The sequence below is a fragment of the Rhinolophus sinicus genome, linkage group LG12 (assembly GCF_036562045.2).
Source record: "Rhinolophus sinicus isolate RSC01 linkage group LG12, ASM3656204v1, whole genome shotgun sequence".
Classification (NCBI taxonomy): Eukaryota; Metazoa; Chordata; class Mammalia; order Chiroptera; family Rhinolophidae; genus Rhinolophus; species Rhinolophus sinicus.
In genome coordinates this window covers 24,690,136-24,716,091 of record NC_133761.1, presented here as the reverse complement: position 1 = coordinate 24,716,091, position 25,956 = coordinate 24,690,136, and the positions used below count along the sequence as shown (strand labels likewise).

Genomic DNA, 25,956 nt, shown 5'->3' with positions numbered 1-25,956 from the left:
CTTAGCAATAATATAAGTGTTCCATTAAAATGACAAAATTTCCTTCTTTAGCAGAAACACATTCCAAAAGGACATCTCCACAAGAGGGAAAAAGGAAGGAAAGGAAAGGAAAGGAAAGGAAAGGAAAGGAAAGGAAAGGAAAGGAAAGGAAAGGAAAGGAAAGGAAAGGAAAGGAAAGGAAAGGAAAGGAAAGGAAGGAAGAAAGGAAAGAAAGAAAGAAAGGAAAGAAAGGAAAGAAAGAAAGAAAGAAAGAAAGAAAGAAAGAAAGAAAGAAAGAAAGAAAGAAGAAGAAAGAAAGAAAGAAAGAAAGAAAGAAAGAAAGAAAGGACAGTGAAGAGTACGTGAAACAAGCGCCCCCCCAAAAAAAAAATTTCAAAGCTTAAATTTTCCAGAATACACCACAGAGTAAGGAAGACATAAGACTTGAAACTGAGGATTTATGAACTACCAAATTTGAGTTCTTTCTTTAAAAAATAAATAAAAATTAAAAAATTAAAATTTCTAATTTCTCAAAGAAAGTGAACCAGAGAATTTCAGCCAGCTTACCATTAATACTTTTAAAAGTACCTCTCATCTCCCTTAGAAGGAAAATCTCCCATAACAGAAAATTTATTTCACCCCATATTATTATAACTTTGAGATTAGCATTGTTTGTCGGTTTGTGTTTCTTTTTACGTTAATTTTGTCTTTCAAGTGAAAAATATAACACAAGGTCTGATGTCTTGGCACTTAGATTTTTACAGAGGAATAAAGGCTAATAGATGTACAAGGAATGAGAGTTAGAAGATCACCATTGTACAAAGTTGATGAAATCATTTATTTGGTCAGTAATGAGCAATGTGACAAAGTATCACACTACAGATTACTTGTTAATTTCCAAGGGGAAAGTAGGTGACTGAGATGAAGAGATATGGAGACTTCCACTCTAACCAAGTTAAAATAGCATCACTGAGAGTGTGGCGAGCTGGCATTTGTCCCTGCGGGTGAGATGTAACAGCAAGTGACCAGCAATTCTACAGAGCACTCCCAACACAATGTTCAACTCAATCTAATTGAGCTTAAGACTTAATTTCCAGCTGAAAGAAACCACAAGGGGTGGAGGAGTAAATTGAAAAACATCGTAAAAAGATATTCAGACAAATTCAGAATATGTGACAGTGTAAATAACAATTGACCCAGTTTCTTAAAAATCTCAAGAAAAATAAAAGGATGATTGCTCCAAAATACAAGGGACTATTAAATCTTGAAAAATAAAATTTTGGATAGAACTGAGGAAATTTGAATATGAAAATTATTAATAGATAATCTTAGTAGAAGAAACTTGCCCAACAGAGCTAAAACAGAGAAGATTCAGAATGGAACCCAGGTAATCTGTGTCCTAAATCTGAGCTCTTTTCCACAGGCTCAGGTAGGTATGTTGTGGGGACAGAGCCAGAAGTGCAGCTTGCAGGCTCTCGACCTCATGTGGAAAGGTGCTGGCTCAGGCAGTAAATGGCCATCAACTGTGATTGGATGGCCATCAGCTGTGGCTAGTTGGCCGTCAGCTGTAACCAGTGAGCCAGTAATATAACTTCTGTGCCTACGCTAGCAGAAAATGGGGGCTAGCAAGAAGATGGTAGCTGAGCTAGCAAGAGCAGATTGCAGTTAGCACATGAGGTTGGTTGGCAGAGAAGCGGCCGGCAGGTTGCGGATAGTGTGGCTCCTGCTTCCTGTGTCTCCACCCCAGCCACCAGCGAGAATATGCTATCTATGGCTCCGTCGGTGTTCCTATTTGGCCTCACCATATCCTGCATTCTTATGTGGGGAGCGGGAGCTGAGACCCCGCATGACACCCTGCATGACAGTGGCCAAATTTATCTTCTCAAGCTCCTCAGAGTACAAAGAAAATACATTCATCCAATGTTCTTAGTCGGTCAGAACATCTCTGCAGTAGACTGCTTCTGTTCAAAGTCCTACACTGACCTATCTGTGAGCAGTATGTTTATCGTCAACACACAGCTTTTGGGACATTGCCTTTAGGCTTGGCAGCACTGGGCTAAAATCTACCGAAATTAAGGGGCTAATATTAGTTAACCCAATCATTCAACAAGTATTTATCGAGAGCCTACTCTGTACCAAGTACAGGTTTAAAGCCGAAGAATAGAACAGTGAAAGAACCAGACAAAATCCATGCTCTCTAGGAGTCTGCATCCTACTGCAGAGGTTGGCAAGCTTTTCTGTAAAGGGCCAGATAGTAAATACCTTAGTTTTGAAGGGCCAGATGGTCTCTGTCATGCAGGGTCTCTGGTCCCGCTCCCCGCACCAGAACGCAGGACATGGTGAAGCCAAAAAGAAACACCAACGGAGCCATGGATAGGGGAGTCATACCACTATATTCTCAATGGCGGGTGGGTTGGAGACACAGGAAGCAGGAGCCGCAATCCGCCGACCGCTTCTCTGCCAACCAACCAACAACCAACACCCTAGACTAGCCCTGGAAGTTATATTAGTGGCTAATGGCTAACCGGTAACAGCTGATGGCCACCCAGCCACAGCTGATGGTCATCTAATAACTGAGCCAGCACCTTTCCATGGGAGGCCAAGAGCCTGGAAGCTACTCTGTGGGACTCTGTTCCCATAGTATCTGTTGCAACTGTTCAAGTCTGCAGTTGTATTGGGAAAGCAGCCATACATAACATATTAATAAATGAGTGTAGCTGTGCTTAATAAAACTATTTACCAAAAGAGATGGCCATTCGAATTTGACCTGTGGGTCATAGTTCACTGAGCCCTCTCTTAATGGGGTTATCAAACACTTATTCCACACCTTGTAAGAAAATTAATTACCAGGGTATTTTCCTTGGATGATCCATCAGCAAATCTGTTTTACTGCCATTTCAATTAGGCCAAGGTTAAATGTTTACTCAGCTATTCTCTCATCAAGTTAAAGAGATCCAGTGGCTCAATTCTGAAAGTTACCCTTTGAAACATATTTCCACCTAGAGATTCAAGCTCACTGATTCAACTGTTCCTGAACTACCTTCAATTTGTAGTTGTATAACTGAAATCCAAATAACAGGTGTGATAGTTTGTGACTTCTGAGAGCAAATGAGAAACATAGATTAAACATGCAGAAAACTTATTAGGGGAAATTCCTGTGAGGGAAAACTGGGAAGCCAGAGTTGGCTAAGAGTGCCTTCTGACTGGGAGGCAGATCTAACCACAGTGAAGAAAAGAGGGAAGGAAGGGAGACTGACTGGAAATATTAGCCTTCAGGGCAGTTGTGAGAAAGTTCGGTACAGCTGCTGGAGAGTCCTTAGCCAAAGTCATGTGTCAGTGGAATCCTGTAGATTCCAGGGGCAGGCCTGACTACTGCTGCCACAAAGTATCATTGGCTGCAAGTGGCGACTGGAAATTGTGGTCTCTGTATCAACACCGTGATGGGTTTCAGAGCACAGCACCTGGGGCCATTGTAATTACACTTCCCATAGTAGGAGATTGAAAAGATACATTTTTATGACAGGAAGGAAAGTCTCCATAGCTAACTACTTTGATGGAAAGCTAAGAAAAAGACAGTTTGGAAAAGGTTGCCATAGTAACACAATTGAACTCAATGAGGATAAAAACTACTTTGCTTACTGTTGCATTTTACATAGTACCTATTAAAACATCTTGCACCACGGAGTGTTCAAAATATATCTTAGTAAATTTGATTAAATTCCATTTCTAACATTATGGTTCCCATATAAATCATTCAAAATGGGAGGAAACAGGTTCAGTGTGTAAGGAACTTCCCCATGATTACACAACCAGCAAGGACAACATGGGGTCCTGGTATTACATGAGATGATGTGTAGTCACGTGATAAAATGGCAATAATTGGTGGTGCCATCAGCAGCAGCAGCATCTTCCATCATTCATAGAAAACATTCCGCTGCTACTGTTGCTCTATCTGATTTCCATATTACCCTCTGCTCAAACCCATTTAGTGTCCATAACCTTAGAGGGAGAAAGGAATCACAAGAGAGAGGCAGCGGCATAGATAGCTGTTAAAGCTTGTAGACTCTGATGCCCGACTGCCTGGGTTCACATCTTTGCTCTAACATTTACTAGTTCTTTCATCTGGGGCAAGTTGCTTCACCTCTCTGGGTTACAGTTTCCATGTCTTTAAACAAGAAATGATAACAGTACCCACCTCATAGAATTAAATATGTATTTTCAATAGCTAATATATGTAAAATTGCTTAGAACACTGCTGAATGCAGATTATTAGAGGTGAATTTTAATGTAGTTTAATAAGTGTGTTTCTAATCACAACCGTCCTGAGGATAAAGTCAGAAATCGAGTCTCACTACAGGAAGGGACGTGAATTATGTTTGAAACTAAACCCTTCATATTGCATACTTGGAAAGGGGAACTGGAAGGCAAGGAGCTATCGGTACTAATGGATAAACGAGTGAGAAACACACTGTAAGCTAGACTAAGGAGGAAGAATCAGGCATGGTGTTGGTTCCTGCTTCTCAACACCATGGCCGGTGGGGTTATTTAAATATGCTCATTATCTGTCTCTATTCTGATCATGATGCTTAGTGAGCACTCACGTGTTTTTGAGTGGCATTGCAGTAAAACCATGGCTCTAACAACTTGTGTCAAGTTCGAGCCTAGACGATCAGCAGAGGACTGGAAAACAATAAGTTACTTGTCTTTAAAATAAAGTCATGTGAAACCTAGGGCACTCAAATATATTGCAAAACCATTGGCATTAGTTCCTAAAATAACTGAGGACCTGAAGTCAGTTTAGGGAAAACAGCGCTTACCAAGCGTGAAAGAAAGTAAGATGAACATGGGAGCAAAAATCTGGGAGCACACTTGGATAGCACAAACGGACTGACGGGTTTATAAATGCTTATTAGAAAATAATTGTGAGATTAAGGAGGAATTCAGGATTTGTTTTGTGTACTTGGCCTGCATCAGGGCTTGAGTGTATGTGAATAATTAGGCCGAAGAAGAACGTGTCCTGTTGCAAAGGTTCAAGTTAGCACCATGCGGGGATACAGTCACATGAAAAAAGTTCGAAGCCTTCCTCTCCTTGCAAGTTCTGATGGCTTTGTGATTTTTGAGATGTTTTTGAGGTTCCAGCTATCTTAAAATTCTTGTTGGTGCAACTAATAAACTTCCATTGGCCTTTACTGATGATTTAGTTTTAGCTGCTCTATATAGGGAATAGGTTTTTTTCCTGTGAATTTTCTGTACAATTTTCCACAAAGTACTTATGTCTTAGCCTTAAGGATGTGAACAAGTTATCTCTTAAAATCTGACACAGGATGTATCTTAACAGTGGTTATTATGCTGACAATGAGAATTCCCCCCCACAACTCCAACTCCTGGGTGGAAAGAGAACAAAAGCAACTCAAGAAGTTTTCTTGGATGAAAATATAAAAACAGAACTAAGCCATGTATGTCTTTAAACTTACTATAACAGAAATGCATACAAATTTCAAATGTTCTATTAAGTAGGGTAATATTAATTGTGTATTTCAGTTTTTAATATGTAGAATTCTTTGTGGGAGATAGGGAGCATTCTGTTCTAAAAAAAAATAGAGAAAATACACTCATAATATTTATACCACAAGAAGCCAATGTTCATAGATCACCAAGCTTGCTTACTGTGATGATAAATGATCACGTAAAGCCTCATAATTTTAGTTATAATATGTAGTTTCGCTTCCCCATCCTCCATGGTTATCTGACGACAGTGCGCTATCATCAAAATATCAAAAAATATTTTCCAAAGCCTATTTGATTCATTGCTCCAATGTAATCCACATTTACATTCTCATTCAATTAGTTAATTATTAGTATTACTAATCAAAGGGGACAGAAAGGGAAAGAAATGAGTATGCCTCAATTTGAGCCCCAGATCTGCTTCACTAGCTCTATCAATGTGAGAAAATCGCTCAAACTTTCTGACCTCCTGCAACTCTAAATGGTTTTCCTAAAAATCATTTATACATGAGAAAGTGGTTTGTGTAACATAAAATGCTCTATCCACATACATTATTATTGTTATTTCTCTTTAAATAGCAACATGATCTGTAATGGCATTAATACAAATAAAATAAAATAGAAATAAGGGTGCATCTTGTTTTAAAATTTGTATGTTAGAGAAAGCCATTAGACTGAGGTGGCTCTACTGCCTTGGTAGCCTACGTAAGGAAACCAAAACCTAAGCCAGAGTTAACGTACTTAAATCCAAGAAAATAAAACTTAAGGAAAACCAGTCATAAGCAGCCAACAAGGCTTTCCCAAATAAGGCAAACATTTAAGCTATAGCCAATCAAATAATTGCTTTGCTTTCTTCCTGCATCTTTTCTATTCAATCCTTTCCCTTATCTCCTGCAGTGGAGTTCAAACCATGTTCAGTTAGTTCAAACCATGTTCAAACCTGATTCTAACTGATGTTTATGCAAACAAACTCTTGAAAATTTTAATGTGCCTCAGTTTATCTTTTGATAGTATTATTTCAGCTTTGATTCCACAAACCACCTGATTCCACAAACCAGATGGTAACTGAAATAATGATTTTCATAGTTCAAAGCATACTAAGAGATCATCTTCTAGTCATTGAAAATGATATTTTCACTAAAAAGTGATGGTAGGTTTCTGACAGTGATAAGTAAAGGGCATTTTGCTAATTTGTATATAAATATGATTGTACATAAATGTTGTCCATAAGGATATATATATATATATATATATATATATATATATATATATATATATATATGCACGTGTGTGTATGCAGAAAGAGTATTAATTGACTTCTCATAAAATCATGGGGACAAAAAACTATGCATTTCTGATTAGTTCCTTTGGGGTTTCCCTTCCTATCCACTGAATGTACAAAACCTCTGCAGGTGCCATTATGGCTAAAGTATACTACCAGAAACAAAACAGGACAGGTCAAAAATGTACATCAAAGGCACCAAATTGGTCCAAATGGTTATTTTGTTTGACACACATCATATCATAGCTGGTAGCTGCAGTGTTTATTTGAATTGAAACGGTGATTAAGTCCTTTGCCAGTCCTGTTTTTACAAACACATACAAAGCTAAATATACCAACCCTCATTTAATTAAAAAACAAAAAAAACAAAAGCAACAAAAAAAACAAACCACGCATAGCAGGTCAGGTAGTTGTTGTTATTACCAATAAACAGAAATGTATATATTTCCCCAATCCCAGTGCTGAAATATGCTCTGTGTTTATGGAGTAAGCTAAAGGAAAAATACGAAAACGTCCCCAGTTAAGAATGTCTCGACTCTGGCCTGGGGGCCTACCTGAGTCTCCACATCTGTCAGCTTTCTGGTCTGCTCTGCGGTCTGAGAGAGGAGGCTGGTTCCTATCTCGAGCATGGTGGCCGTGTGGTTCTGAACTGCATTCTGCTGTATCTGGGCCATCTCCGACTTCATATTTTCCACAATGTAATTCTCAATCTGCAAGAGATAAAGGACAAAGCATACTGCATTATAAGCAAAGCCTCTCAGTTGGAGCATGTAATACATATTTACAATGACAAAACGAGACCCAGCTGGCCAATCAGCCATCTGGCAGGGATCCTCTCTGCCTCTCGGGACTTAGGAAAATGGGCGCCGAGCACACAGGAATCCAGTTGCTAACAAACTGCTAATACACTGATACATGTATGCACTCATCACAGTCATAATGACAGTTTGTACTTGGATAGTGCTTTCTTGCTTTTGACATCATCTCTTTTAATCCTCACGGCAAAGATGTGTGAGTCAGGCAGAGATGGCCTCACTGTTCTTTTTATTTTAGAGCTGAGGAAACAGAATCAGAGAAGGTCAATGATGAGCCCAAGGTCACCCAACAAGAACGCAGCAGAGTAAGTGTGATAATTTAAGTCTAAATCTCGGTTCTCTGGTCTTTCCATTACACCATAGCAACCACTCATCTCAGAAAAATTCAGCCTCCTGCTTCCATTTCTGTAATGAAAACTAAAGACCATGCTGATTTAGGGGAATGGGACAGGGAGGAGGGGGGGAGGGCAGATGCCTAAAACACAGGCTTTTAAGGGAATATTAAAGTATAGGCAACAATGTAGGAAAAGAGCTGCAGAGCTTCAGAGCTAGCTAAAACTGTTCTCATTGCTCTTTCGTACACTCAAAAACAGACACTGGAAGAATTGCCCATAAAGCGGCATTTGCCCTTCTTGCCTTGGGTAGCATTTAGTCTTATTTAAAGTGCCATTTTAGAGAATACTATGGTTACAAAATAAATGGTATGCCACAGGGGCCAAGAAGAATTACTAAGTGACTTACTATGAGGGAGTGTGTTAGGCATCTGAAAAAATAAAGCCAAGCACATGCACTGCCTGAAAAATGCCGGAGAAGCCTACACTTCTCTGTCAGTGCCTGAATCTTCCCCCACTACTGCATGGTGACTACATTTGATTATCCAATTACACATATGGGGAAACTGCATCCCAGAGAAGTCAGGTCCAAGGCCACACACCACAGAAACAGCCAGACTTGGATTTGAGTGTTGAAGTCCTTAACTTTCATACCAACCCTCTTAACCACTTGATAGCTCTGCCAAGTCGTGCTTCACAAGCTGAGTTTCAAATCATTAACAGCTATGTAATTCCTACTATTTTAGTGAACCATAGTACATCCATTATTTTATAATCCATGGTAACATTATTGTCCTGTAACAAATATAGTCTAAAACTAAATTCCCCTTGGTGAAATTTTGGCCGTTGACCTTCTAACGCCATTTCTTGCTTATTTCTATATATCAAACATGAGTCTGACCCAAGCTAAAGAAAATGAACCAAACTCATACTGTTATTAATACATTCTGACTTTGTTCTTGGTCACTATAAGGTAAGTCTTCATCCTTTATTCCCAAATAAGATGTAGGGGAAATAGTTCAACCTATAAATATTTGTTATAAAACCAATACAAAGTAGATTCGAATAAATATCTGCAAATTATCTTAAAATGTAAGGTCTCCAAACCAAATGTTGGCTTTATTTATTTATTTATTTGTTTATTTATTTATTGAACGAACACATTTAAACAACAGAAGGGTAAAGGAGGGTGGGTCAGAGTATCAAACACCTGTTATTTTGGATTCTGCATCATATGTTCCCCCTTTTCCTAATAACATCCCTTAACTTTCTTTGGGGAGATTATCTTTTCCCCTTCAGAACAAATGGTTCAAGTGAAGTTGTCTGACCCTCGATTCAGAAGTGGGTACATGTTTGAGCCTGGAAACCAGGATGCTCTGCTCTTACTTAGAGAGAGTGAATAGTTCAAGAAGAGAAAGATATTGTAAGCAAGGCCACTAAGTCTCAGTTCTGGATTTTGTCAAAGTATTTCACAAAAGAACTTCATTTTCTGTGGTTAGTAGGCTGGTAGCATATATGCCTGACACTGCATCACAATACCAGAGCCAGCCCAAGAATGAGGCCAACTCATAAAGATAGATAGATGATAGATAGATGGAGGTTGAGCAAGGAAAGCCTCAGAGGCAAACATTAGCAGTACGTATGTTTTGCTTGTCCAGGGAATTAGGGGCTGTGTATGAATGTGCATATTCTCAAAAATGGCAGGTAAATCTCCATCATGGAGATGATAACTGTCGTTTATAGCTGACATCTGTCAATTGTCTACTATGTGGCAGGCACTGAGTTAAGTGTTGTTGTTTTTTTAATATAGTAGCACTTAAACCTCACAATTTTATGTGGTATGCCTTATAGCTGCTTTCTAGGTAAGACTACTGAAGCTTGAAAAATTCACAACTTGCTCATGAAGAAACAAGAACTTAAACTGCAGTGCCAACCCATGTTCTTAACAACCTCTAACCTACTTAGCTTACACTGCTTAACTACTTCATGCATTTCATTATGTAGCTCCTAAACCTTGTATGTTCATTAAAAAACTACATGGGGAACATTTTAAAAAGGCCGATGGAGGTGCAACACATGAGAACTCTGAATCAGAATTTTCAAGGGTGTCTCACTAGGAAACTACATATATTTTCAAAAGCCTCTCACTGGAATTCTGATTCAGGCAAAGACCAGTGCTTCTCAAGGTGTGGTCCATAGGATAACTGCCTGTATGAGAAATGTTTGTGAACAGTCTGCCATGAGATAAATGGCAGAATACAAACTAGTGTTGCTAAGCACACTGTTTAGTGAACTTATACAACATATCTACATATACATATGCATATACATATACATATACATATCATAGCAAGACTTTCTCAATGAAGATAGTGATGCTTTAACAATTTAATTTACACTCTGGTGAAAGCTTCTTATGTTGTTCACAAAATGACAATTTCCTTGAGTACCAGTAATTTAGTCCATCAAATTTATTCTGCTATGTCAGATTCCCTGCTTACCAAAAAATTTCAAATAACAACTTTATTTCCTATGTAAATTTCTATCCTGTGAAAGAATTCACTAATCAGTGAGCTCTGATACAATCCGTTTGATGTTTATACATCAATTTCTTGTGCAGTGGGTTAGTAGGAGTTAGTTCCCAGGGCTCGACTTGCTTTGGGTGTAATAATAATCATGTGTCTCAGTCTCCACAGAGGAAGACACTTCTGCATAGGGTGATTACGACAAAGTTCAGCTGCTGTGTGATTCTATCTATCTCTCTATCTATCTATCTATCTATCTATCTATCTATCTATCATCCATCCATCCATCCATCCATCCATCCATCCATCCATCCATCCATCCTGTACTATTGGGCTTTTTTTAACTGTAAAAGTCAACACCAGCAAAACAAAATAACTGCTTTATGCCGGCATTCGTCACAAAGAGCCTCCCAATTCTGCTGACCTTGCTGTAGAAATAAAATAGGTCTCCAACCTACACTAAAATTCTTATTTGGGCTGCCATGATGAGTAACATAAATACAACTCTAATTATTTTTTAATCAAATGGGGCTGTGTTCTTTAGGCGTAACTGCTTTTTAATGCAAAAGGTAATGGCACACTTAAGTAGCAAAAACCAGATGTACTTGATTTAAAGGCTGAGGAGGGAGGCAGAAGTCAAATATACAATGTGTGATTAATAAGCAGGACTACTTTCATCTTATCTCTACACATTCCTCTGTAGATGTATAACTATGAAATCCATCTTGCTGTGCCCTATCAGCCAAGTCCAGGAAAGTTTTGCAACAAATTTAAATGTCTTTACATATTCCCTACTGGTTTTAAAAATATGTTTACAGACAATGATGGCTATTTCAAAGTTCAATATTTTATAAACATCAAAGATGCAAATTAAGTTTAGAAGTTGCTGAGCTCAAGAGCTGATGGGTTATAAAGGAGGAGATTCCCAAAGTGAATAATACAATTATTTGACTGAACTGTCACTCTCAGTGTCTCACTCCAGGGTTTTATTAGTATTAGCCAAAATACTATAAAGAGGATATAGGACGTGATTTGAAATGAGATAATGAACAATAAATGATGATTTTTAAGCAAGGAAATAATGTTACATTTTTAACTGATTTAGTGTTTACAAAGAGCTTTCATACACATTGATTTGAATCTTACACCAACCTATAAGGGGAATACTGACTCCATTTTATGGTTTAAGAAATGGATGGTCAGAGACCTTAGATGACTTGACAGGACTCAAATCTATCTTCTGACGTTTCTTCCACTAGCCTCAGAGTTGTGGGAACTACTCTGTTGTTGGATTGGTTGGCTGGTGGATGGACTGATGAATTGACTGGTTCATTTCATATTTAGCTAGCTCACTGAGAATTCATGTACTTTTTCCTTTGAGAAAAACATGCATCATTAGAGAGTGATTATTTCACTCTGCTTCACTGTGTTGGAGGCTAAGATGATTTGAGGTGAGGTGAGAAGCTCTAGGGCCCAGTACGTGGAAAGTTTACTTTGCCAGCACTTTTAATACAATGGGTCATTAAAAAATCCTGTCATCAGTTCCTACCCTTTTTTCTTCGTATGTAATTTATAACATTTTCATTTACTTCTGCCTATTCTATTTCTATAAACTATTGTAAAATATAACAAATGGAATAACAACAGCAACAACAACAACACACTAACACTCTACTAAGGCTAGGTACATACCAGTTTTACAAATATGTAGCTCATGGACTCCTTCTAACAATCTATCCTCTTTCCCCAAAAACAAGACCTAGCCAGACCATCAGCTCTAATGCGTCCTTTGGAGCAAAAATGAATTGTAATACCTTATATTATATTAGATTAGACTCAGTCTTATAATAAAATAAGACCCGGTATTATATTATATTATATCATATCATATCATATCATATCATATCATATCATATCATATCATCATATCATATCATACCTGGTCTTATAGTAAAATAAAACTGGGTCTTATGTTAATTGTTGCTCCAAAAACTGCACTAGAGCTGATTGTCCTGCTATGTCTTATTTTCGGGGAAACACAGTAGGCACTGTGTTAATTTTCTTCATTTCACTGCTAAGGAAACTGGCTCACGGAAGTTCAGTAAATTGTCTGTGATCGCAGAGTAAGTCAGCGGAAGAGTTGGTATGTTGCATGGAAAGTATCTAGATGGCCTCACAGGTAAGTACTCCACTGTAAAGGGCAGTCACCCATCAAGTATACAATAATACTACCACCAATCTCACAGATAGGTTCTGGTAACACAGAGCATGCATGCAGGGAATATATTAAATGATGGCTACAGAACTGATGATGTAACACTTGTTCAAAGATATATAATTTCTCAGCTTTTTATTTATCATTTTCATGCTGATTGATGGCTATTATATCCTGGGAAATGCTATAGGTGATGAGAAAGCCAATATATTGTCAACTGTATTACAAATAGGATTAATATATTACAAATAGAAAAAATATATATTTTTAAGAAGTCAAGAATATCAGTCTTTTGTAGTTCACTTATAAATTACTTGCCCATGTCTTTTGACCAATGACTGATAAAGTAATGCTATCACTTTCTATTATGAGAGAGAATTTTGGGATAGCTCTCTTACTGAGCCCTCAAAACTTCTGCTGCTTCATGTTCATGAGAACCAAAATCTGTGTGAGATTATCACATGTCTTGCATGTGAAATGAATACTCTATCATTTCAGTTCAAGAGATCACTTCAAGGGATCTCTTAAATGACAGCATATCTTAAAGCACACACACACAAAAATAAAATAGAATTTCTCCATGTATTTCTTAAGAAAATAGCATTGTAAGCCCTATAAAAATTGACAAAGGCATTGTTCTCTTAAAATATGTTGTAGATTAAGTGGACGCTAGTTGAATGTTGGTGCATATGGTATTACTCAGTTATGGCAAAACAGCCATGAAATAAAGTAAAAGGATAAATATGGAAAAGCAATAAAAGGTAAAACAATGCAAAAAATGCCTTAAACATTGATGGTTTTATCTAATGTCATTGTTTCATAAATCAGTGGCAATATTGAAAAACTAGGTTTATGGTTTTATAAAAAAAGAAAAAGGCTAAGGCCAAATATGTTATTTTCAGGAATTTCTATTATTAGGTTCCCCCAACATGCTGCTTCTTTTACCAACTGGAGAAGTATAATTGTCTCTTTAGACAACAGATCTATTTAGCTGACAATTAAAATAGTTTCTGTACTGATACATGTGACATGCATCCCATTTCTCATGTTGGTGTCTGAAGGAACACTGACTATTTATAGAAGAAAGAAAACCATTAGAATGAGCGAGCTAGAGGAGACATAAAATATTATGAGCTCCAAGGATCTCGTTTTATAGACATAGTGACTGAGGTTCAGAGAGGTTATAGAAAGCAAGGTGAAAAAACTAATTGATGTCAGATGCCGGGTGATGGCCGCTCAGTGTGTGGGAACTCAGGATACCATCAGCCAGCTGAGCCCACAACATGATGGCGAGTGCATTGGGCCCACCCCACATTTCTTTCCCAATTCCTTGCTTCTTGGTACTTGCTTTACTTCTGATGGCTCCTCTTGCACAACACCAGTTCATCACCATCAGTTTTGGAGGGTGGGCCCTGGTTCCCTTGCTTGTCAGCACTGATGCCCACCAACTGCTCCTCAGTCACCGAGCCTCAACATCCCTGATTTTATTCTTCCCACACATCACCCCACAAAGTAGCCACAAACCAAGACCGGACTCTAAAATTTTAGTTCAGCTTATTAACCCTGTATCAGTTCAATCCACTCCTAGCAAATATGTAATAAATGCATCCTAAGCCTGGTGCTAGATATTCCATGTACAAAGAGTTGTCTTATAGAAAACAGACAACATATAAGTGGGTCATTTCAATAGACTTGGTGAATGAATACTTTAATGGAATTTATTTCTGACTACATTTCTTCCTGTTAATATTCTTATCTCTGTTTGATAGGGAGAAGCTCTCAGCTACTGACAGTAATAATGAGAGGGGACGTTTGTTACATCGCCTCCAATGGAGAAGTAGCAACACCACCTCTGAGGCAGATGGACAAGCTAAGCTACCAAGGGCACACCAGAAAAATCCCATATGAACAAATTCTTCTGCGGTCATTTTTCTTGGTTACAATTCCTTCAAGACCACGTATCTGTGGCTTCTGAAAGTTGCCATATAGTGTCCCAGATGTGGGCCAGGACCCAAGAAAGACAGACTCTCTTCAAAAGAAATGCCTCCTGTGCCAAAGCACATTTTATTACCTTGGCACCTCTCTTTTACACCCACCTTCTCTCACCCAGATAAAGTGAGTCATGGAAGTTTAAAAATACTTCTAAGTGTCTGCTTAATTTTTCCCTTTGCGTTTTTTAAAGGCAGATGGTATATAAAAAGCACACTTTGCCAGGAGTCAGGTTATCTGGATTCTAATCTAGGTAATACTGTTGATTTACTCCATGAACTTGGGCAAGCCACTTAAACAATTTAGGTTTCTGATCTTCATCTATGAAGTAAAAGGCTGGATTAGGCTATTTATAATGTCTCGCCCGAAGCTCTCAAATTACTTGACTGAAAACTTCCTTTATAAAATAAAGTACAAGAGTCTGCAAGATTTTCATTTTTATTTATGATAGAAAAGTAAAATATGGATGTATATATCTATGTCTATAAAATACATAACACATATCCTTAATGGCAGTTAGGAAACAATGATATACGAACCCAGTAGAAAAGCCCTGAATCGAGTCTCTAGAGCAGGCACATCTGTTTTAAGATAAAGAGCTAGAATTTCTGATTCCCTTAATCCCCAGGCACCATTCTGTCCAAAACATATTCCTTGTCTTTCATCAACACAACCTGGCTTTCTTCCTACGTGTCTTGTATCAATAAATGGCACCACCGCCACCTACCCATTCATCCAAGCCACAGGAGTCGTCTTGACTATTCCTTGCCTTCATTTTTTACGTTTAGTCAGACTGTGTTGCTTCTGTCTCTTGAATGGTGCCTAGACCCATCCCTCGCCCCACTTCCCTTGCTCCCTACCACATCTCTTTATCCTCACTGGCACTGACTTAGGTCAGACTCTCATCATTTTTCTTCTGGATTTGTTAATGGCCCTATAACTGGTCTCCTGACTCCAGACTTGCTTCCTCCAATCCATCATCCATGGCATAACCAGAGGGATCTATTTAAAACACAAATTTGGCCTTGTCATGCCACTGCTTAAACTCTTTCAGTGGCTTCCACTACCTGCAGACAAAGTCACAACTCCTTAATCAGTACAGAAGGATTTTTATGAGTTGGACGCAGCTTCCCTCTGCCTACATGTACCCTAGGCTGCAGTCACACCAAATTATGTGCAGTTTTCCAAACATGCATTATTTTCTTTCCCTTCCATGCCTTTGCACAGGGCTTTGCTCTGATTGATATGGTCCTTTTCTACCTCATTCTCTCTTTTCCTGGGCAAAGTCCAGCTTTTCAATACTCAGTTCAAGCTTTTCCTCCTCAACAAAACTTTTCATGACTGTCCTCTCTGTAATACCCTTCCTTTGTATTTCTAGAGCACCCTGTGCCTTTTTTTTTTTTCATGTTAGCATTTCCCACCACTCCAGTACACCATTAGCTCCTTGAAGGCAAGTGCTGCCTTGCTCAGCTTGGCATCACTTAATGCCTTGTACATGAGAGTCCTCAATAATATTTAGATAAAGAAATTAATGCATGAATGAATGAACTTGTGTATGGAAATACTAAAAGCCTCCAACTGTGAGCATAGCCTAGCTACCTTTGCTCCTAAAAGTACAAAATATCATATTGCCAATTATTAATGATACGTTTTGGTGAATGGGGCCAAGGTAAATGATGCAAAAGTAGATTGTTCTGAAGACAAATATCCTAACTTACTGGAGCACATAACCCCATCTTGTCTGACTATCTTCCCTACTTTTCTTTTGTCACTCATCTCTATTATGGCCAATTATTTGAATTAAGTAAAATCCAGTAAACACACTGAAAACTAACTATGTTTTAATCACTGTGCTATACAGTTACAGTAAAAGAACGACTAAAACTGAATTCTGATATCAAGACTGCTTATAATGCAAGTGTGTTACAAGTGCTGCAGAAATGGGACAAATGTCCTGCCTGCCTGCCTTCCTGACCTGGCAGGAGGAAGGAAAGAATGAATTCTCCAAATAAATGAAGGAAAAAAGTCTTCCAGTGGAAGTCCCAAATGAATTTAGCATGGAGGGCGTTTCTTGTGTCTGCCTAAATACCCAAAAATGTGGCCTGGAAAACCTGGAGGATGAGTGGATATACAAGGAAGCCAGAAGGGCCATGACAACATGCAAGGAGCTGTGCTTGCTTAGGCAAGATGACTTTCCCGACCACTTCCTGAAATGTGCTGTTCAGGAAATCAACAGAAAAATCACTCAGAAGCAAGGGCACACCATCGCAGCCGCATACAAGAGTACAGGCATGCTACTGAATCTTTAATGTGAGGTTTATCTAGAAGATTTAGGTAGATAATTTACTTGCACTTTATCGTATTTTCAAATACACTAAGCATAAAGTTCATCCCTTTAATAACACATAACTGCATATATGTGTATGTGTGCGTGTGTGCGTATTTACTTGTACATACGCGTATATGTTCTCACACACATATATTTACAAACTCCCAACCTACGTGTTTCAGGTTCTCCATTCTAACCTTGTGGTTTTGTTCATTTCATTGTAGTTTATTTCATACAAGGCCCATTTAAAATAACCAGTGCATCACTTTCCTTTGGATGAGTTACATTTTATGTCAAATTTAATCGCTATAGAAAATGCCTATTAAACAGCGTTCTGCCTAACAACCGAGAAACCTTTTTGCCAAATTATGAATTTATATTTTGATGACAGAAAAAAATGAAAGAACCACAAAGCAACTTTGTACACATTGTTTTTAAATAAAGAAGATACTGTTTCAAATAGGATATTAGAAACATATCTTCTTTTAATTTAATGCTTTTTAGTTTCTTGTTTTTCTAGAATGAAATTTAACCCCATGAATGCTGCATATAAATATATTCCGGTTCAGTTTAAAAAAGAAAGCTTTGACATCTGAACTAGAGACCACCCCAGCAGACAGTAGGCTCTGGGGGATTGAAGGGCTAAGAGACTCGCCACAGGATAATTCTCAGAAACATCTTCAGCAAACTACATTTTTTTCTCATATGAAAAATGCAAATGAGTAGCTTATGATGTTCATCTTATAAAGAAAGCCTTCTACATTAAATGAAACACTGCAGGACAAATCATGCAATTTAAATACTCAGCAAGTGACATAAGGTATTCAGTAACAGAAATTCAAAAGCCTTGATAATTAAGGGATTTATAGATTTTTCAGAAATATCATTACTAGATAGAAAATTGCCATCATTTTACTCTGGTATTTCATATGAAATTGCAAGGTATTAGCACTTAAAATCTGACCTAATTCCAATAAAAGTCCTCTGTTCAACGTTCTGACTTTTTAGGCTATTACTTTTCTATATATGTTGCTTTTTTTCTTCAAACAAAATTGCTCTATTTGTCTTCCTCTCTTCTGTAGTATCTCTTAAGTTTATGTGTTGTTGTTTTTTTAATTAACTTTCATTTGTTTGAACAGGGCAAAATTAATAGTAAGAGAGAGCGAGAGAGAGTGTTTTCTCTACAATACGGGATTACTCAATGGAATGTACAATAAGTTTGTACAGGCATAAAACTGTCAACGTCATTGTATAATAAACATTCCAAAGCATTATGTGTGAGGTCTGACTAATTTTTCCTGAATAATATTTGTTGAGTAGTACTTATTTAAATTACCCTTGGTCCAAGTACTGGAAAGATTATTAGGATGGAAATAGTCATTCAAAGCAAAAGAAAGGGACAATGACTGCTGACATCTTATAAATGAAATAAAATCCCTATTATTCCTCATTTTGATCAAAGTCCTACAGACACTGAGCATTGTTTCTTCCTTCACAAAGACCATTTTTGTGCCTTTGTGATGCTTGTTACATCTCAAGTGCTATTGGAATGGAGCCCAAATTAACATTACAATGAATTAGTCTTTTGGAATTAACCACACACCAGAAGACAGAATTAAACTAGTAAGCATGAGTAACTGCTATAATGCTTGCTCCCATTACCACATATATTGCCAGAGGAATTTTATAAAAGTCCATTTTAAAGACTCACTAGTCTATTAAGTTTTAGGAGCTGTAGATCACTTCACAGTGTTCCTTCTGATTTCATCCCTGTCCCCAAATACCAATGACCACTCAAAACCTCCTATTTTTCACTAACTGAAAGAAGGCTGGTCTAATTGATTGAAAAGTCTAAATCTTGGAATCTTAGAAGTATTTTTAATCATGAAATATTGATAATAGACACCATGATACTACCATGAAGATTTAGCAGATGTCATTTGTGACACATTTACTTTGAACTTGAAATAAAATGTTGCATAGATAATCAAAGCACCTCCATACACACACTATAATTATCCTGAAGTTGATGTAGACTTATGCTACATAGGTATATACCCAAAATAATAAACTGTATCATTTAGTATGTTTTCAAGATTTACACAACATTACTTTATTGTATTGCTCCTTCAACTCTTTTAAGTTTTTCATCAATATTATATTTTTGAGACTTAAAAACATTAGCAATATAGTTTTGTTACAAATTAAGGGATAGAGTTAGGTTTAGTAAACTTAACTGTTAATAAAATAGTTTTGTACCCCAAGGCCTGACTTAATCTGAAGAGAACAATACAAATGCTAGTTAGACCCATTACCCTGAGTTCTAGCTATGTCACAAGAAGGAACAAATTACTCTTCAGCTTCTCACAAAACTCATAGGAATCCTTCTCTAAGGGACAGAAGGGAAACTGTGTGATGAATCTTCCCCCATTTACGGACTGTATCTCCAGAATCCATATGAATAATTTTTATCTTTGGCAAATACTTAACTCCCAGAGAGAGCAATTAGGGGGTTGAGAAGGAAAGGGAAACAAGGAACAGTTAACAGAACTAAAAATGGATTCTATAGTCCTTCTCATAAATTACTACATTAAGATTTTTAAATAACCATGACAACAATTATAAAGACAGACCTCTCGACTTCCTAGGCATTCTTCCATTGAATAGATTGTGTAGTCTAGATTTTAAGGTACAAATTGACTAAAATGTACCAGCTTTACATGGCTTAAAAAAACAAAAAAACACTTTCTGCTCAACATAATTAGTATACAGACTGATATATTTAGCACATTGTCAATTATGGTAAGTGCATTCAGACACGTTTGTATGCATTGGAAAAAGAAAAAAAAAACTGAGTTGTGAACAGTGCCTATTTCTGGCTGATGGGAATACAAGTGATTTTTTTTCTGCAATGGTTGGAAATTTTCCACTTTCTTTAAGAAAAATGATAATTCAGTTTTATATTCAGGGGGAAAAAAAACATAAAGAATGAGAGAAAGACAGAAATGTGCTTAGAATGCATTCACTCAATGGGAAACTTATAAACGTCTGGCAGTTTTGTGGCAGCCTGGTCAGAGCAAACTTGGGAAACACCACTGTAATCCACAGATGTGCCCCACAGGTTCTGTTTGCTTGTTGTTGTTTTTTTCTCATCCACTGCTATCCTGTTCTGTAGAAAGCCTATGGCAATAGCATTGTTTGTTGAGCATTTCCTATGTATCAGCCAATGAGCTAAGGTTTTTATATACTTCCTTAAATCTTTCCTCACAGCAGCCCTCTGGAAGTGATAATGTTACCTTCTCATACCAAGGAGTAGGTAGAAGTTCTGAGAAATTGAGAAACCTGACCAGGATCACTGTGCCCAAATACTGCAGCTGGTATTCAAACTGAAGTCTGCATGATGCCCAGCTCGATTCTCTTTCCACTTCAGTCAGCATCAGCTGCTTGGTTAGTGCACAAACAGGCTGTTTCCTGCCCAAATCTGTCCAGCTGAAGTGTTCTGTTTGACTAGCATGTTATTTTTAAGTAGCGTCAAGCCTTTAGCCAGGATGTGAAGTCTCCAATTAGCCACTGCTCCGAACTCTCTTGGACGTGAGACTCCTGGCCCTTTTGGCTGGTAAGGTAAGCCACCCTGGCAAAAGACATTTGAGTTGCCACCTGTTTAGGTGGGGTTGAGGGTGGGTGGGTCGGGCAACAGGGAAATAAATGCACCTAACATTTGACTATTACCTTCCAGTGTTAAAAAAACAAATAAAACAAAAAACCCTCTTCATTCACTTGTTTCCCCCTAAAATGAAAATTCCCCTTCACCACTATCATGTTTAGGAATATTGAAAGAATAATTGGGTCAATATGTAATGGCCCCTTTGAGGCCTTCCTAAACTGAGCATAAAGTAATTATTTTATATGACAAAGTGACTTATTCTTTCCTCAACTCCATGATGATGTGCTATTTATGGCCTCATTAATTATCCTTGCTGAAAAGTATTAGTATTTTCTTTCATTTAGAGATACCATCTTCATATAGCATATGGGTTAGTTAGTATCATGCTTGGGATTCTGTTCATTACAACATCACACCTTCAAATAAATACAAATTTCAGGTAAATACTTATTTGAATGTTCATATACACACATTGAAAACTTTTTCTCATAGAGTGTACTCTAATATTATGATTTTAAAAAAACTTACCAACGAAATGTCATCAATAATATTGAAACAATCCTTTCTTTTGGAAACAAATGTTTTCTGAGTTACTAAATTAAAACGTGCTGAACTGTATCAAAACTGAAACTGCTGAGCCCAATAATTTCTGCTCAGAAAAATTTAACTGTTAAAAGTAAAGTTGTACTTACAGCTAAATATATGTACATAAATTTTGCAGATTCATATATCCATGTAGAATATTTCATTAGAGTACATATATATGATTAAGTAGTAGACTACAACTGTTTCCCCTTGGAAATGCTATGGATTATAAGTAGGTGTAAGTTTACAGAACAGTAGATTAGATATTGACAAAGACATACAGGCACGCACACAGATGTGGGTATGTAATTATGCTTGTTTATATAATATATACATTCATATACTTTTTTATATGAGATAAACACAGTTCAATAAACAGTTACCAAGTCACTTTCATATGTTTTCTATGTTAACAGGCATTGTGCCATGGAACTATAAAGATGCAAATGATAGTTCTTGCCTCGTCCCTGTCTAGTGAGAAAGACAAGTATATAAATAGACAACATCATTATAATGTGCTAACTGTTAGAATAAAAATAGCCTGTACAAGATTGTGAAATATATACCTCAAGTTTGTGAAATCCATGACAATTTTATTCCATATACTCATAGAGAAGAAAGAATTGGGTAGATCTTCTCAGTTAACTCAATGTGACTGAGCACAAACATAATTAGAGCACATGATTTATCAGCCTCTTTTCTGTCCTGAGGTGCAGTCCTACCCAGGACTCGTTGCTCTCAGAATTCAGTTTCATCATGACCTTTTTAATATTAAAATTATATCAACATTATTATTTCCAGGAAACCATGATGCTGAAACATTATATGTACTAGAATGTTATACTCTTGACTTCTTAAAACCAATGATTCTCATGCCATAACATGAGACATGTTATATTAAAAAGTTAAGTGAGTTTGCTGCAAAAGCATCATCATATCAGGAAATCACATTTATTTTCTCACAATTTTTTCATCTGTAAGAAATGGAGAGTCAGAGAAAACAGGTGATTTCCCCAAAGACACACAGTTAAATAGGGCTCACAGCAGAATCAGAATCCTCACCCACCTTGTCTAAATCCAGAGTCTATGACTGTACAAATACACACTATGTCTATCAACCCAGGGGTAAGGGTCTCTCATATCAAAAGTTAAGATTCCTTATGGTCTACTTGAGTTCTTCCAAAGTGGGAGAAAGGTCTTGTTGAACTCGAATTGGCAGGTGGAATCCTTAGGCAGGAGGAATCCTTAGAAATGATGGGCTATCTTTAGTGTAGCACTGTGGAGAGCTCCAAGAATGTATCCTCAGGAGACTTGAGTGATTTTTTTTCAATTAGCAGCCATGTGAACTTCACAGTCTTTTACTTCTCTGAGATACATACTTCTCATCAGTAAAACCATCCTGCTAACTGTACCTGTTCCAGTTATTTCATAAGTTTGTTGTAATGATCAAATGAAACGTAAGTGAAAACACTTGGTCAGCTATAACATGCTATGCAAACAATGGATACTTATACTTTGGTCTGGAGCCAAGCTGAGAGAAGCCGTTCAAAAATCTTGGGCCGGCCCGGTGGCTCAGGTGGTTAGAGCTCCATGCTCCTAACTCTGAAGGCTGCTGGTTTGATTCCCACATGGGCCAGTGGGCTCTCAACCACAAGGTTGCCAGTTCAATTCCTTGACTCCCACAAGGGATGGTGGGCAGCGTCCCCTGCAACTAACAATGGCAACTGGACCTGGAGCTGAGCTGTGCCCTCCACAACTAAGATTGAAAGGACAACAACTTCACTTGGAAAAAAGTCCTGGAAGTACACACTGTTCCCCAATAAAATCCTGTTCCCCTTCCCCAATTAAAAAAAAAATCTATTAGAAGTGTAAATTATCTGATGTAACTATAGATATGTATATATAACTATATATAGAGAGAGAGTGGGAAAGCAACTTATTCAGTCACACAGCTAATTAGTTGCCAGTCTAAACCTGTCAAAGTCTAATGCTTTCTCGTGTTTCATACACTGCTTCTTCTTATATGCTGCGTCTCATGTGGCTGTAAATTTGAATTTGGTAAAAGAAATAATACAATGGCTAATTTTAACTGTTAATTGACTTCTCATTTTATATATATATATATATATATATATATATATATATATATATAGTTATATATATTTATATATAGTTATATAGAGAGATATTATAGTTATATATGTTATATATGTAGTTATATATATGTAGTTTTGTAGTTATATAGGTATACAGCAGGTGTCAAATAATGCATACTCATTTTAAGAAAAGAAAAAACTATTAAAATTGTAATACTCAATATATACTGATAACAAAAGATGATTATAAGTCATGTTTGACTTCTGCAATTGCAAGAGGTGCTCAAAGTGGTTACCATCAGCGCCCAGACACTTCTGATTACGGCGAACTACTGCTTGAGCAACGTTGACCAAAGCAGCCACTTGTATACATTTTTTTGGCACCGATATATGTAATTATATTATATATAACTACATATAACTATATATATATAAATAACTATACAGATGTATATATATATATATATATATATGTATGTATGTATGTATGTGTGTATATATATATATATATATATATATATATATATATATATATATAAAATGAGAAGTCAATTAACAGTTAAAATTAGGCATTGTATTATTTCTTTCACCAAATTGAAATTTACAGCCACATGAGAAGTAACATATAAGAAGAAGCAGTGTATGAAACAGAAGAGGAAGCAGTGGGGACTCTGACAGCTTTAGACTGGCAACTAATCATCTGTGTGACTGAATAAGTTGCTTTCCCACTCTATTCCAACTTCTGCAACTAGAAAATGGCAATAATAATGTTCCCACATCATATGATCGCTTGAAGATTAAAAAAGAAACATCATGAACATAGCTACATTGAAAAATAAAATAACAAGCTTCTAATGGAAAGGAATAAGGTTTGAAGCTATAAGAGATTGTTGGGAGAGTAAAAAATACATTAATGCGGGATTTGTTCTTAGAGGCCTAGCTTTCTAACACTTACTAGCATTGTGACTATGAAGAAGTCACTTAACTATGTTGAGCCTTGGTTTCCTCATCTGTAAAATAAATGTAATAATACTTATGTCAAAGCACTTTTGTAAAGTTAAAATGAAAATATTTTGTAAACTAAACCATAGCCATACAAAGATAAAGGATTTATTACATCATAGTATCCATCCCTGATACTAATGCCTGCCTAATGCTAAAGAGTTTTGCAAATCTTCATTCTTAAAGAATTGTAAGTATCTTTCCTGTTTATACTAACTCAGAAATCTATGTACTATAGGATGGCCAAAATGTCTGGGAACAGGTAATAATATTTTATTGTATTTTAATGTAGTGTCAGAAGCCATTTATTATATATATTCACTAATTCTTCCAGACTTTAGGACCACAGGGTGTAAATCTCTTGTACAACATGTGCTAGTTGATTCAAACCTTCAGAGGGAAAGTTCTCCTTGAGCAATTTTAACACAGAACTATCTATAATTATGATTTTGATGATGACTTGACTCTGAATTGCTAGCCCTGCAATGGATAATGTGAAAGATTGCAGTGCATAAAGTTTCCAGATGTCCTTGATAAAAACACTATGGGTCGGGGGAGGGGAGTACATGATTGGAAGAAGACTGTAGAAGCGGGGGGGAGTCTTTTTTTTTTGACAGTTTAAATATTAGAGTTAATACAAGTCACTGAACCTATGATTTAAAAGGTGATAAATTAACATATAAAATTATTCATTATAAAATAATTAATCAGTTTACTTAAGATAACAGGAACCCGGAAATGAACAATATTGTAAGTGTTCAAGTTTTATATTATTTTCTGATAAAATGAATGATAAATTGAAGATGAAGCATTTCAAGCCATTGATAATAACTATCAATAAAAATTTAAGACAAATCAAATCTAACATTAAAACAATAAAAAGAGAATTTTCTTGTATGGCTCACGACTGGACATTTGGCAAACTTGGCAAAGGAAGTCCTCAAATGGTTCTTTCTTCCATGACAAGCAGTGCCTCTTTTAAGACAGATTGATGTTTAGAATTCCATAAAACTCAGGGGCTTAAGACTTCTTTATTTAGTCACACAACTAAAATAGCCCTTATGGATGCTTGCTATATAAAAGATTCCAAACAAGTAAGTCCATTGAGATTCCCAAGCTTCCTCTGATGCTCACCATTAGTGTATTTGCAACCTAACTACTGGGCAGGAAGCAATGAGCCCTGTCCTCGCCTGCGCATGTCTAATGGTGTAACGAAAAGGTCATGGCACTACGCACACTGGGATTTCATTTTTAAATACGATTCTCATCAGGAAGAGGCTCTCCAACAAAGTGGTATTAAAATACTCCCACTTCCAAAACATTGAGGGAGACACAATCACTAGAATAGAATAAGGTTTGTTCTCCCCAGGAGAAAACACAAATGTAACAAATTTAGGTCAGAGTGGTGGTTCTCTCTCTCTCTCTCTCTCTCTCTCTCTCTCTCTCTCTCTCTCTCTCTCACACACACACACACACACACACCAGCTTGTGTGTACACACAAATAAGAAAAGTCTCATGAAACATTTACTCCAATGACACAGTAAATAAAACCCAGGTCTCTGACCTTCTGAAACTTTGATATTTTATTTCCCTTGTATGAGAATATTTGACTCAACCCAATTTTTAGTTTCACAGCC

The 25,956-nt window shown here is 37.0% G+C and overlaps 1 protein-coding gene across 2 annotated transcripts in view; it reads right to left on the bottom strand.

Moving 5' to 3' along the window:
* Positions 1-25,956, bottom strand: part of ANGPT1 (angiopoietin 1) — a 265,713-nt gene that overhangs the window by 110,518 nt on the left and 129,239 nt on the right. For both annotated transcript variants that reach the window (XM_074316347.1, XM_019750655.2), the window contains exon 2: positions 7,321-7,476. In XM_074316347.1, the coding sequence (XP_074172448.1) occupies positions 7,321-7,476 (156 nt within the window). The remainder of the gene's footprint in view (positions 1-7,320; positions 7,477-25,956) is intronic.